Source organism: Sorex araneus, chromosome 9, assembly GCF_027595985.1.
Source record: "Sorex araneus isolate mSorAra2 chromosome 9, mSorAra2.pri, whole genome shotgun sequence".
In the NCBI taxonomy this organism is placed as follows: Eukaryota; Metazoa; Chordata; class Mammalia; order Eulipotyphla; family Soricidae; genus Sorex; species Sorex araneus.
The window spans coordinates 64,656,848-64,671,189 of record NC_073310.1 but is presented as its reverse complement, the minus strand read 5'-3'; the positions used below and the strand labels follow the sequence as shown (position 1 = coordinate 64,671,189).

At 60.9% G+C, this 14,342-nt stretch overlaps 1 protein-coding gene across 1 annotated transcript in view; it reads left to right on the top strand.

The window, feature by feature from the left end:
* The window catches only part of CAMK1D (calcium/calmodulin dependent protein kinase ID), a 172,427-nt gene that overhangs the window by 142,593 nt on the left and 15,492 nt on the right, over positions 1–14,342 (top strand). Inside the window, exons 4-5 of the mRNA XM_055147579.1 lie at positions 9,952–10,090; positions 10,688–10,814. Coding sequence (XP_055003554.1) covers positions 9,952–10,090; positions 10,688–10,814 — 266 coding nt within the window. The remainder of the gene's footprint in view (positions 1–9,951; positions 10,091–10,687; positions 10,815–14,342) is intronic.

Sequence of the window (14,342 nt, the reverse complement as noted above, 5' to 3'; positions counted from 1 at the left end):
CTCTCCCCACCCCTCTCTCTCCCCCTCTCTCCCCACCCCCCTCTCTCTCTCCCCTCTCTCTGCCCCTCCCCCCTCCCCTCTCTCCCTACCCCTCTCTCCTCTCTCCCCCTCTCTCCTCTCTCCCCTTCTCTCTCTCCTCTCTCTCTTCTCCCCTCTCCGTCTCTGTCTCTATCTCTACCCCTCTCTGTCTCTCTCTGTCCCTCTCTGTGTGTCTCTCCCTCTCTCCCTCTCTCTGTCTCCATCTCTGTGAGTGGGGGGTGCAGGTGCACTTGAGGCGTGGCTGCAGTCAGGACTGTGCGAGACGGTTCCTCTGAGCAGGAGCGTGTGAGGGGGAGGGAAGGGAGCCGTGTGCCAGACGCCCCTCGTGAGCTCTGGAGGCCACACGCACAGCCACTCCGAGCACGGGAGGGCCAGCGGGGGGAGGGGGCACGCCTGCTCTCCCAGTGAGGCAGACACTGAAAGTCAAGAACCGACCCCCCACCCCACCCCACCCCACCCCACGCCTAGCCCTCAAACTGGGGAGGGCAGTTAGGACAGAGCTGGGACCACTAGGACAATGATAGTTGGAAATGAGCACTGTGGGCGAGAAGTGAGTGCTGAAAGGACGGAGAGGAATAAGCAGGATCTTTCAGTGACAGGATTGCAAACCACAGTGCCTGCAAGGGAAGAGAGAGAGGGATGAGAGAGGGAGGGAGAGAGACAGAGAGGGAGGGAGAGATAGAGAGAGAGAGAGGGATGGAGAGAGACAGAGAGAGGGAGAGAGAGAGAGAGGGATGGAGAGAGAGAGGGAGAGAGAGAAAGAGGGAGCGAGAGCAGTTGTTTGCCATAGAGGCAGACTGGGGGGGGGGGGGTGGCCGGAGGGAAACTGGGGACATCAGTGGTGGGAAATGACCCTGTGAAGGGGCAGGTGTCAGAACATCGTATGACTGAAACCCGACCGTGAGCGTCACTGTGTATCTCACAGAGATTCAATAAATGAAAGTTCTCTCCGGAGAGAGCTTGAGGGACAGTGGCAGAATCGAGACCCGCCATGTCCTGTTGTTGCATTTCCCCGAGCCCTGTGGGTGCAGAGGCCAGCTGGGAGGACGGACAGCCGGCCTCCATCTCCCGCCCGTGTGGGGGCTGTCGGGCCGCGCCCGTGGGGAACGGCTCGGAGCCTGGGATGCAGCCGGCCCGCATCTCGGTCCCGAGTTCCAGGCCTGCTCCCGGGTGCCAGGAAGCGCCCACGAGCCGTGAGGGACCGTGAGCCGGGAAAGAGGTGTGGCCCCTCCCCCGCGAGACGCGGCTCAGCTGTGAGGAAAGCGGGTGCTCGAGGGGCCTCACCTGCCCCCCTGCTCACGAGCCGCGGGAGGTGCACGGGGAAGCCCTGGGTGGCCAGGCCAGTGCCATCCCCGCCCAGGGTGCTTGCCTCGGCCCCCAGACCCGCGCAGGTGCGGGCGGTGAGGAAGGCCGAGGTCCCGCCCTGTACTTACCTGTTGGGAAGAGCTGTTGGTTGACACGTGAGAGCCGCGTGCTGACAGACACGCCCGCCCCTCAGCTCCTCCCTTCTGCACCCAAAACCTGTTCCCGGCCCGCCCCAACCCCTTTCCCCAGCCCCCTAGTTAAACATCTCGGTTTATGAAGTTGTCCATCATGATTGGCTCCCGGCACTCGATGTTCCAGCCCAGTCCCGCCCCCGTCACCTCCCTCCACTGTTGCCCCGACTTTCCCGACCACCCCAAGCCTGTCCCTGTAGCAGGCCCACCGTCATTACCTTATATTGCTTGTCCTGAGATGGCTAACAATAATCAGAAAATACTTCAGGGGCCGGAGCGACAGCACAGCGGGGAGGCCGTTTGCCTTGCACAAGGCCGACCCGGGTTCGAATCCCAGCATCCTATAGGGTCCCCCGAGCACCGCCAGGAGTGATTCCTGAGTGCAGAGCCAGGAGTAACCCCTGAGCATCGCCGGGTGGGACCCAAAAAGCAAAAAAGCAAAAAACATTCCAGTAAAAGAGTATTTGTGAATTCGTTGCATCTCACCGCGGGGGCGCTGAGCCCTTGTCTGAGGGTCTCCTCGTTGCAGGGAAGCCTTGGGTGCGAATGCTTTTGTTAGTCGCCATCAGTTGGCTTCTACCTCGCACCCCATCCAGTCTGCGGGGCTCCTGGGGATGTTGGTGTTGGAGAGTCTGAGGATGCTGCACTCTAGAAAAATCCAGAATATTTAAGTGGGCGCCTGGCCCGAGGCACGGCGGTGGTTTGGAGTGAGGGGGCGGGCGCCAGCCGGGCCCCTCCAGGCTCACCCCAGGTCTCAGCAGGCGCCTGAGAAATTCTTGCCGCTGGTCTGTCTTCGTGAGACTCCTTCACCTCTGGGACAGGCCGTAGAGGGGCTTCCCGGCATCGGGGGCCGTGGGCGTGGCGGGGGGCGCAGGGAACTGGCCCAGACTCACCCCGAGAAGCTCTGCCCGCCGCCCTCTTCCGGAGGCCACAGTTGGGGCGTCGTAGCTGTCAGTGACCCACCCCCCCCACACGTGTGACTCCAGACTGCGTGGTCCCCCTCCTCCTGCATGGCCCCTCCCGAGCCGTCCACGTGGCAGGGCCGGGTGGTGCTAACGGCCGGGCCGCTTCCTCTGTGTGCGAGCCCACACCTGTCTGCCTGCTCACCGCGGGCTCCCGGATTCTCTCCAAGCCGGGAAGCGTCTGTGAAGGACGCTGTGTGTGAGCCAGTGAGAAATGGCGTGTTCGGGCCCCAAATCTGTCACTCAGATGTTCCAAGTGGGTGCCAGCCCCCAAATGACTGTCCCAAAAATGAAAATAATGGACTTGTGAGGGAAACCCTTCGAGCTGTCAAACCGACAGAAAGGTGGGTACAAACTGACAGTTGAACCAAGATGTTTATACACTAGCACTCACAGGAAATAAATCATGGCAAAAAAAACCAGTGGGAGTTAAAATGGGATTCAAAGAACGTTCAGTAACACATCGGGCATGTGCTTAATATAGGGCATTTTAATAACAAGTACATAATTTTCATGCTCACAATTATGAGCCTCAGAAAGCGTTCAGTGTATCCAAGTCAAACACAAAAATAAGTAAACAAAAATGTGAAAAGGTTACACTGTCACGAAAATGGAAATGCCATTTGTTTCCAAAGAACCCCCTGGCCACGTGTTTTTCCATAGTCTATCGGCTGAAATTGTGGTTTCGGGAGATGTAGCTTTTCTTCCGAGCGAGCCTTTGTATGGGTCTTTTAAGTACTTTGAAAAATTGCAGCCTGGTTTTCTGTGTTCATGCCAACTTTCTGGACCAATTTATATTTTAACAATGAACTAGGAAAGTAATAATGGGGAACTCTTAACTGCTTTTTCTTTGTGTTGCCAGTAAAGTCAGTATAATTAGACTCATGGAAGAAGCTGGGTTTTCCTCGTGCAAAAAAAAAAATATTAGCAAAAGAAAGGACATATTTGCAGTAACTGTTTCGGTGCTGGGAAAGTCAGAGTAATGGAAGCTTGGAAGAAAAGTTGGCGTGTATTATTGCACAAAAAATCTTTGCCCACAGCCATGACATGGAATTTGGAGTCATCTGTCCTCCTTCCTTGTAAAAGTAATACATGTACATTTTTCAACAAGAAAAAAATTATTACAGAGAAGGACATGTTCTATATTTGGAGAAACCATGTGCTAAACCCATTAACAATTCCAGCGCGGCCTGGAAGGATGTATTAAGTACTAAATTATCTTTATTAACAGTGCTCAGGATTGAAATCTTAATTTCTTCGGAGCAGGCACTGGATCTTCCCGCAGAGCCTTGTCTCTCTGACATCGGAGCCAGGCGAGCTAATTAAACCCATGCGTCATCTCAGCAAGCCAGAGGCTCGTGGGGGGGAGGGGGTGAGTTCCAGTTTGCCATTAAATTGAATCAACTGCCTCCTTATCTGTGCAGGAAAATACGGCCTTACGTAGAGTCCCACGCCAGCGTTTTCTCGCTCACTTACGGCTACGGTGTCGGTGTTGGTCCGGGCCATGGCGGAGCGGGCGAGCGGCTGAGGGCAGGAGCCCCCGCGGCTTCCCCCAGCTCTGGCGGGTTCCGGGGTGGGGAGGGTTTCATCGGACTCAGGGGCCGCCAGAGGGCTCCCTCGGGCTTTAAAATGGCACAAGGTAGAATGCGGCACCCGGGAAATGACGGGCGTGAACAGGCCCAATGCCCAGGTGGCGGTGTGAGGGCACCGTTCCGGCCAGTTTGCAGGGCCGGCGTGGGGTCCGCGCGCTGGCCTCGTCACCGGGGCTGGCTTCATCGCCCCTCTGGAATTTATATTGCTTTTTCTTCCATTCAAAGTTGAAATAGTACATGTCTTGTTTTTATTTCTTTCTCTCTCTTCCTCCCTCCCTCCCTCCCTCCCTCTCTTCCCACCTCCTTCCCTTCCTTCCCTCCTTCCCTTCCTCCCTCCCATTGTCTCTCCCTCCCCCTTCCTTCCTTCCCTCCCTCCCTCCCTTCTTTCTTTCCTCCCTCTTTCCTTCCCTTCTTCCCTCCCTTCCCTTCTCCCTCCCTCCCTCCTTCTTTTCTCTTCCCTCCTTCCTTCCTTCCTCTCCCTCCCTCTCTCCTTTCTTCCTTCCCTCCCTCCTTCCTTTCCCCTCCCTCTCTCTCTCCTCCCCCAACCCCCGTGGGATAGCCTGTGACTTTCTCGCCTGTTCTGCTGACTGGCCTCCCCTGAGACTTGCCCCTGCCCTCCTGGGCCGGGCTGTGGGTCCGTGTCCTCACACCCGGCTGTTCCCACTTTGTTGCCTGTGCCTCGGGCGCCTCATCCAAGAGAATGTCCAGGCACTTTCCCCTCAACTCCTCTCAGGACTTTTACCACTTGAGATTCTGCATTGAAGCCTTTAATCCACGTCGAGTGTTTCTATGATGAAAGACAAGAGTCCCCAGGGCCAGTGGTGGCGGAGCCAGACGCCGGTGGAGGCAGCTGGTATTGGATGCTGAAACCTGTTCTTATGAGCAGTTCCTCTCACAGTGACTCAAGTGAGAGAATAATTAATTTTTTAAATAATGATACAGGGGCTGGAGCGATAGCACAGCGGGAAGGGCATTTGCCTTACACGCGGCTGACTGGGGTTCAATTCCCAGCATCCCATATGGTCCCTTGAGCACTGCCAGGAGTAATTCCTGAGTGCAGAGCCAGGAATAACCTCTGTGTAGTGCCAGGTGTGACCCAAAAAGCAAAATAAATAAATAAACAAATAGATAAATAAAATAATTATACAGATAGCACAGCAGGTAGGGCATTTGCCTTGCACAAAGCCGACCTGGGCTTGATTCCCAGCATCCCATATGGTTCTCTGAGCACCACCAGGAGTAATTCCTGAGTGCAGAGCCAGAAGTAACCCCTGAGCATCGCCGGGTGTGACCCAAAAAGAAAAAAATAATCACAGTACAGGTCAAAAGTCATTGTTTCGCCTGTGAGTGTCTTCATGTCTCGGAGAGCCTGTCTCTCCGCCGCTGAGAATCCGTGACTCCGTTGTCAAAGTCAGCCTACGCCTCACCGCGGGGTTATCCCTGCGCTCGTTCCTTCCCCGCGGCCGTGTCCCAGCCCTGCTGCCTTCTCTCTGGACTGCTCCATTGTCCATTGAGAATCTCGCTCTGTGTTGCCCACAGTTTTGCTTCTCTTTCTTGGGATTGTTTTGTTATTTGGGAGGCCCTCGTGGTTCCATATGAATGTGAACTTTGCCCTTTCTAGTTCTAAAAAAATAAGCTACAGGCTGTTGGGGTCTGAGGGGGTTGCAGAGGTGGAGATGCCAACACCTGTGACTTCAGCTCAAGAACCTGGAGACACTCCTGGCTACTCGTCTCATCGCCTCAGCGTGATTTTTGATTTATTGCCGTGGGTCCTTGTCACTGTCCACGTTTCTCACCTCCACTAGGTCAGTTCCTGCGGGGCTTGATCCTGGTGCTGGCTGCTGTCAGCAGATCCTTCCTGATTTACTTCTGGGGGTGGTTGTGGAGCGTCCGTCGTTATGGACGGGGGCGCAGCTAGTTTCTGCATGTTGATTTAATATTTTTTCTTTTGGGTCACACCCGGCGATGCTCAGGGGTTACTCCTGTCTCTGCACTCAGGAATTACTCCTGGCGGTGCTCAGGGGACCATATGGGATGCCGGGGATCGAACCCGGGTCGGCCGCGTGCAAGGCAAACGCCCTCCCCGCTGTGCTATTGCTCCGGCCCCTCTGCATGTTGATTTAGAGCCTGACAACTTGACCAAGTAGATTCTGTTTGGCGAGGAGCCTTCACGCTCCCACAGACAAGACTCTGTCATCTGCAGACAGTTTTGCTTCGTCTTTTATTTCCTTTTTCCCAAGATGTCAAATGCTGCACTGCAGAGAAGTGCTGGGACAGACACACGCAGCCACTCCTCGCACTGAGGACGCGTGCCTGGTCCCGCGGTGGCGCAGAGGCCGGTCCCGCCCGTGTCTGTCCGCTCAGGGGTTGCTGGGTTATTTTTCGCTTTCGTCTTTATTGTCGTTGTTGGGTTTGGGTTTTGGGGTCCCACCCAGCCCTGCTCAGGGCTTGCTCCTGGCTCTTGGCCCCGGGATCACTCCTGGTGGTGCTTGGAGGACCATATGGGGCCCCGGGGGTCAAACCCGGTCAGCCACATGCACGGCCAGCGCCTTCCCTGCTGACCTGCTGCCCGGCGCGTCTGAGGGGATGCTGGTTCCCCGAGGCCGCCTTGCCGGCTGCGAGGGCCTCTGGTCTCTGAGTCTGCCTCACCGCGGGGATCCGTGAGTGTGTGTCCGACATCCTGCGTCCCAGGGCTCCGTCGCACGTGATCCTGGCGTGGGAGCGAGCCTTGCCGTCGTCCCCAGGGGTGCGGGGGCTCTGCACTCTCCAGGCACACGCGGAGGGTTCCCCTGACTGTCCCCGTCTGACCTGGCCATCCGGGCGGTCCTGGCTTCATGGACTGAGTGTTTAACTGTCCCCTCTCCTGCTTCTTTTTGGAAGTGTTTGATAATTGGCATCCGAGTCTTCTCTAAACGGTGGGGCGCCCGGCAGGGAGACCCTCTGGCCCCGGGCACTTCTGTGCCGGGAAGTTCCGGGGGCTGATTCGGGCACCGCGCACAATGGGTCTGTGCAGATTTCCTCTGCTTCGTGGAAAGGCGCCTGCTTCTCGGAGCGTGGCCCATTCTTCCGGGGGAGGCGGGGAGTCGGCCCCTACGTGCTCCCTGTGGTGTCGGGGTGACACACACTCACGGATGCGGGCGTGACGCTCTTCACAGCCGCACTTCGTGGCTGGCCCAAGACGTCGGGGGCCGGAGCGCACGGCCGTGTCTGCCATGCCCAGGTGGACGCGGGGAGCAAGCGGCCTGAGCCCCAGCCGCTGTGTGCCAGCCTTCCTCACCCTCGAGACTCCAGACGCTCCCCGAAGAACCAGCCCTGGCCCGACGCTGCCTTTCGCTCTGTCCTTCTCGCCCTTTCTCCTCTGGCAACGGTTTTTAACTCACCAGCATGTTGGTTGGGGCAGTTAACCTAGAACCAACCTGTCTTATGGACCAGAAAACAGTTGCTCATTCCACCTTTAGGGGCTTGTTGGTTGGTTTTTTTTTTGGGGGGAGGGTTGTTGTTTGGTTGGTTTTGGCTTTTGGGTCACACCCAGCGATGCTCAGTGCTTCCTCCCAGCTCTGCACTCAGGAATGACTCCTGGCGGCGCTAGAGGCACTAGAGGCACTAAGGGATGCCGGGAATGTTACCCAGGTTGGCCGCATGCCAGGTAAATGCTCCCGCCGAACTATCACCCCAGCCCTTATCTCAGCTTCAATCCCCCACACCAGCACCACATACGGCCCCGGAGCACCGCCAGGTTTGATCCCTGAGCACAGAGCCAGGAGTAAGGTTTGAGCACCACTGGGTGTGGCCCAACCCCTCCACACACCAGGCTCCTAAAATAAATAAACAGGCAGCTGGTGTCCCCTGTAAGGAAGATGCCTTTACCGGTGACCCCCGGCCATTTGCTGTCCCACTGGGCCATTTGCCTTGGGAACCAAGATGCAGTCATGGGACTGCGTACATGACTCAGTGAGGACTGAAGGAGTTCGGCTGGGTCCGTCTCCACAGTCCCCAGCCTGTGGGCCCTGGGGCCTCCGGGAGCAGAGGAAGCTCTGAAGAGTCTCCCTGCCACCTGGGTGCTGATCCACACCCGGCCGGGGTGCCCACGAAAGACCTTCGCTGTCCCCCGCTGGTCGTGCCGAGGAAGCAAAGCCTTTAGTTAGACAGGGCGGCGTGCGTGGTCAGGGCGCGGCTGAGCCAGGTTCCTGGGAGCCCCTCCCAGCCCCTTCTTGATCTCCCAGCGTTGCCGCCCCTCAGTGAGCCCCTCAGAGTGGCCTCTCCTCTCTGCCAAAGGGAACAGCTCTGTGGTCCCCGCCGCGCCTGGCACCCGCCCAAGCGGCCTCTGAGATGTGACAGGGAAATGACAGGGAAAAGCCTTTCCGGGCTTTTTCTGGAGAGCCAAGCCTGTGGGGGACGCAGAAAGGAAAAGTTCCAGGAAGTGATTCTTTGGGGCGGGGGGGGGCCGGCACTGAGCGGGATTCCTCTCCCGGGTTTTTTCTGTCCGTGGCACCGTGGTTCCGTGCTGCCCTGGGCAGCTCCTGCCCGTCGCCTGCTGTGTGTGCCGTATCCTGCCCCTTTCTCCTTGGGACGGTCAGCGCCCGGGAGCATGCCCTTGGGAAGCTCCCCAAAGCCAGTGGCTGCAGCGTCTTGTCTTCTGGAACGTACCAGTTCCTTCCGCAGTGAGAGGGTCTCGGGCAGGCCCCGACGGTGGCCTCATGCCCCTGGGCCACAGGGCGCACATACGAACAGGTCTAAGTACCAAGTGACGCTGGCCAGGAGGGAGCCCGGGGCACGAACGTCCTGTCTCTCTCGAACGCGTGCTCTGGGCAGGAGTGATGGTACAGCGGGTACGACACTGGCCTGGCATGTGGCCAACCTACTGTAGATCCCCGGCACCCCATATGGTCCCCCAAGGACTGCCCAGAGTGATCCCCGAGTGCAGAGCCCGAGGCAGCCCTGAGCACCGCCGGGAGTAGCCCCAAACAAACACAGACACGCGCTCTTTGCTATTTTGTACGAAAATCTCATTACCAGAGCTGGAGCAACAGCACAGCCAGGAGGGCCTTCTCCCGGCACGCGGCCCACCTGGGTGTGATCCCCGGCACCCCATAGCGTCCCCGAGCACCGCCAGGGGTAATTCCTGAGTGCAGAGCCAGGCGGGACCCCTGAGCATCCCCAGGTGTGGCCCAAAAAGAGAGGGGAAATACCCTTTACCCAGCCTGGGGGGCAAAACGAAGGCTTGTTCTCACAGTAGGGCTGCAGCTCCGCTTCCTGCACTTGCCTGTCCCTCTCAAGCCCAAGAGGGCGGGCAGGGTTGACCGAACAGCAGCACCAAGAAGCCCCGGCCTGGCGGGCAGGCCACACCGTGCACCTGTGAGCTGACCGCAGGGTCACCAGGGACCGCGCAGCAGCCGCAGGCGGTTGGCTCTCGGTCACTCGAGCAGGCGCGTGTGCCCACAGCTGGGAACGCCTCGTGGCGTGTGGACGGCCCGGGCACTCTGCACGGCCAGCCACGAGTTCCGGGGCGTAAATCACATGGGGCCCTCTGCACCAGGGGGACCCCCGGGCACATCACGGCTTCCCGGGCAAGGGGCTCATGCCGGGGCCCGGATACGAGGCTCCCCGCCACTCCTGGGCTCTGTCTGGCGCCCCGGGTTGTTCAGATCCTGTTCGCTCAGTGGAACGCAGGCCTCTGCCTGGCAAACGTGCCCCAGAGCTTCCCCCGAGTGGGGCGGAACGAGCGGGGAGAGGGGACGGAGAGGGGCCTCATGTGTGGAGACGGCGGCGGGGAGGGGGGACGCAGAGGGGCCTCACTGTGGAGGCAGCGCGGGCGGCAGGGAGGCCGCAGACGCCGGCAGACAGAGGGTCTGTCTCTCGCAGCGTGTCGGGCGGGGAGCTGTTCGACCGCATCGTGGAGAAGGGCTTCTACACGGAGAAGGACGCCAGCACGCTCATCCGCCAGGTGCTGGACGCGGTCTACTACCTGCACAGGATGGGGATCGTGCACCGCGACCTCAAGGTGAGCGTGGGCGGGGCCCGGGGCCTGGGGCCCGCTGGAGTCAGATCCAGGCGCTGGGCTGTGTTGGGGGAGGGGCTGGGCTCACACCCTGGCCAGAAGAGCCTGGGGCGGGGGCGGGGGTGGGGGTCCGGCCCAGGGAATGAGAGTCAGCGTGTGCCCACGAGCCGCAGCCCCGCCCCGCTCACAAGGGGGCCGGTGGGGGCACAGAGAGGGGAGCACAGCTGGGGCGAGTCCCCCACCCCAGGGCAGGTTCTGCGCTTGTCCCCCGGAGGAACTGGGGGTGACCGGCCCTCAGCACCTGGGCACGGCCCTGCACACCTGCCCGGGGGACTGGAAGGGACGGAAGGACCCGACACGGGGGGGAGCAGGGGTGCCCCCCAGCAGGGACGGGGAGGCCCCGGGGCCAGCCCCGCTCCAGCCCAGCACAGAGGGCTCCAGGGACGTCCAACGCAGCGACCCTCAGTGACCTCCACCCCGGGAGCGGGCCCGGGAGGGAGACAGCGCCCCTTCCCGCACCCCCCCCCCCCCCGCAGCCGCCGCTGCCCTGCCCCGGGCCCCTGGGGTGCACTGGTCCCGCCTGAGCCCCCCCTCCTGCAGCCGGAGAACCTGCTGTACTACAGTCAGGACGAGGAGTCCAAGATCATGATCAGCGACTTCGGCCTGTCCAAGATGGAGGGCAAAGGGGACGTCATGTCCACGGCCTGCGGCACTCCGGGCTACGTGGGTAAGCGCAGTCCGGGGTTCGCGTGTCTGCATGTATGTGCACGCGTGTCAGATGTGTGTCAATGTGTGTGTGTGCCCGTGAGGGAGCGTGAGCTCTCGGGCACGTGTGTCTGTGAGGCTGTTTTGTGTGTGCCTGTGTGCTTGTGCCCATGTGCTGCGTGCTTGTGTCTGCATGACTGTCACATGCTGTCTGTATGACCGCCTGCCCCGTCGCCCGGAGCAGGACGTGCGGCCCCTGGTGCAGCTGCTGCATTTCCCTGCTGAGCGGCCCACGTGAGGTGCTTGTCCCGGAGACCGTGGAGTGGCCGGGAGAGCCCCACTGGGCAGCCCGGGTGCAGGCTGCGGACTGTTCTGGAAGGTTCCGGGCTTCCGAGCCAGAGAGCCGGCCGTTGTCTGTGTTTCCCAGTGAGCGGCTGCCCCGCAGCTGGATGCCGACAGGAGTCAGAGCTTGGCGGTGGCGGGACGGACGGGGCAGGAGGGAGGGTGGGGGAGGGATGGACGGAGACCCTGACACGCCCCCTCTCGATGGCCACGCTGCTCGCCCTGAGAGCCCAGGAGACAGGTGCCCGGGAACCAAAGCCCAGAGCCAGGGCCAGCTCAGAGTAGACACGCGCGTGTGTGTGTGTGTGTGTGTGTGTGTGTGTGTGTGTGTGTGTGTGTGCGCGCACGCGCTCGCACGCACGCAAGGGGGTGATTGTGAGTCTGTGTGCATGGACATGACGTGTGTGTGACTGTGTGACTATTGACTGTGTAGGAGTGTGACTGTAAGTGGTGGGTGAGGGGTGAGTGTGTGTGGGTCTATGAATGTGTGTAAGTCTGTCGAATAGGTGTGTGTGTGTGTGTCCATGGATGTATCTACATGAATATGTGTTTGTGTGCATGGGTCTGAGTGTGTGAATGTATGTGAGTGTGAGTGTGTGTGTGTGTGGTGTATGTGTACAATAATGTGTGTTTGAGTGTGTGATGTGAGTGTGGGGTGTGAGTGCATGTGTATGGCTATTTGTGTGCATGAATGTGTGTGTGTGCGTAGGTGTGTGTGCACCCTGCAGACACCCTGTCACCGGATGCGCAGGAGCAGGCAGATGCCCACACACGCCCCAGCCCAGGTCTCAGCTGGTAACTGACCACCAGAGCCACACCCAGGCCAGGAGTCGGCCCTGCTTCCTTTCATACCCTGTCTTGCTCGAACACACACACTCACACACACACACACACACACACACACACACACACACACACACACACAAGCGCGCCAGGAGTCTTGGGCCAGCTGGGCTCTACTTTCGTGAAAGTTTCCGCGTTTCACCATGTTCTCTCAGATGGAAACAGCTGCATTCTTGGCGAATCCCTGCCCGAAGAGGAATGTGCTTCATTCCACGGGCAGTGTGAGGGCTTGCTGGGGGCCCGAGGTCAGGATGAGCCCTTGGAAACCCGGGGTCCTGCCAGCTCACAGGGACGGAGCCCATGTTTGGTGGCAGCTGCCCCGGGGCCCTGGGTGTGGCCCTGCTGAGCTCTGCCCACCAGTCTCAGCCTTCACTGAGGCTCTTGGGGTCCCTGTTGAATGTGTGGGTGAGCGGGTCCCCTCAGAGGCTGAATGCGGGGTCAGCGGGTCCCCTCAGAGGCTGGATGTGAGGGTGGGTGGGTCCTCTCAGAGGCTGGATGTGGGGTTGAGAGGGTCTCCTCAGAGGCCGGATGTGGGGTCAGTGGGTCCCCTCAGAGGCTGGATGTGGGGGTGAGCGGGTCCCCTCAGAGGCTGGATGTGGGGGTGAGCGGGTCCCCTCAGAGGCTGGATGTGAGGTGAGCGGGTCCCCTCAGAGGCTGGATGTGGGGGTGAGCGGGTCCCCTCAGAGGCTGGATGTGAGGTGAGCGGTTTCCCTCAGAAGCTGGATGTGAGGTGAGCGGGTCCCCTCAGAGGCTGGATGTGGGGGTGGATGGGTCCCTCAGAGGCTGGATGTGGGGGTGGATGGGTCCCTCAGAGGCTGGATGTGGGGGTGGATGGGTCCCTCAGAGGCTGGCTGTGGGGGTGAGCGGGTCCCTCAGAGGCTGGATGTGGGGGTGAGCGGGTCCCTCAGAGGCTGGCTGTGGGGGTGAGCGGGTCCCTCAGAGGCTGGCTGTGGGGGTGAGCGGGTCCCTCAGAGGCTGGCTGTGGGGGTGAGCGGGTCCCTCAGAGGCTGGATGTGGGGGTGAGCGGGTCCCTCAGAGGCTGGATGTGAGGTGAGCGGGTCCCTCAGAGGCTGGATGCGGGATCAGCGGGTCCCTCTGAGACGGCCCTGGGCTCTCCTGTGATGTGTTTCTAGGGTGGGGCGTCTGCGTCTCCCCGCCCTTCCTGGACGTCAGCCCCCAGTGCCCCCGTCCCCGCAGACCCCCACGCAGCCTGGCCTCCCTCCCCACAGCCTCTCAGCCCCACGTCCCTGGGCAGCTGCTGTGGAATGAGGACTGGGGGACGGAGCCCAGGGCTGCCCCGCCCCTCCCCGCGGGTGTGTCCGCGGGTGCCCAGAGCGGGCTCCGAGACCTGACCGTCCGTGACCCTTGACTAGAGAGCCCGGGCCGAGCTGGGCGGTGAGGCCGGCCACTGACCACGTGGCTCTGGCTCCGGCCAGAGTGCTCGTCAGCCCTGTGGAGAGTCCCTGTGGTCCCCTCAGCACCTGCCGGGATGGACGTCTCCGTTCTTTGCGGGGAGGAGAAGAAGAGGCGGTGTGGTTCAGGGCTTCGTCCCCGCGCCCTTTGCTTTCTTTCCCTGCCCCGCCTCCCGCCCCGAGTTCCAGCTGCCGGCTGCCCTCCACTCCCCGCCCCGCCCCAAGACCTGGTGGGTGGATGGGTGGGCACTGGAACAGGATCCCAGCCCCAGTCACTGGCCGTGATGCGCGTGTGCTGGACGGGGGCTCTGGGGCCCTGCGTTTGGGGGCCCCACACCTCCACGGGGAGGCAAGAAGGAGCATCCAGCACTCCTGGAACCCGCAGGCGAGGGGCCCGCTGTGTGGCCCTGACACGGCAGCAGAGGGGGAACCAGCCGTCCCGCCCCCGGCCACCCCCCCATGGGGCTCGCCCCAGCCCTGCTCCCTGCAGGGCTTTACCCGTGTCCACCAGGGGCGGCCCCCGCAACTTTGCACGTGCCCCGTCATCCACTGCTCCCAGGGCTGTGCCGCCCCGGGACGGTGTCAGGAATAAGAGAGCTCTCTGGGCTGTGGCACGGAGCCTTCTCCTGCAGCCCAGCCAGGAAGCCCTCCGTGACTGCTCTTGGCAAGGACCCTGGAAGAGGCTGCAGGCCAGGACCCTGTCAGCCCCTCCCGCATGTGCAGACCCTTGCGAGAGGAGCTTCCTTCTCTGCATGCTGAAGGGCCCGAGCATCTCCCGGAGGGCTGAGGGGCCGGGAGTGTGGGGCACAGCTCAGGGACCCCCTTTCACGCCCCTCGGCCCTGAGGGTCTCTTGGTCCCGGGAGTCGTCTGTCTTGTGCGAGTTTGGCCTCGAGTGGACAGGCTCTGGTGCCCTGCAGCTGAGGGGCGCTGGGAACAGGCGGGCCAGCGGGCC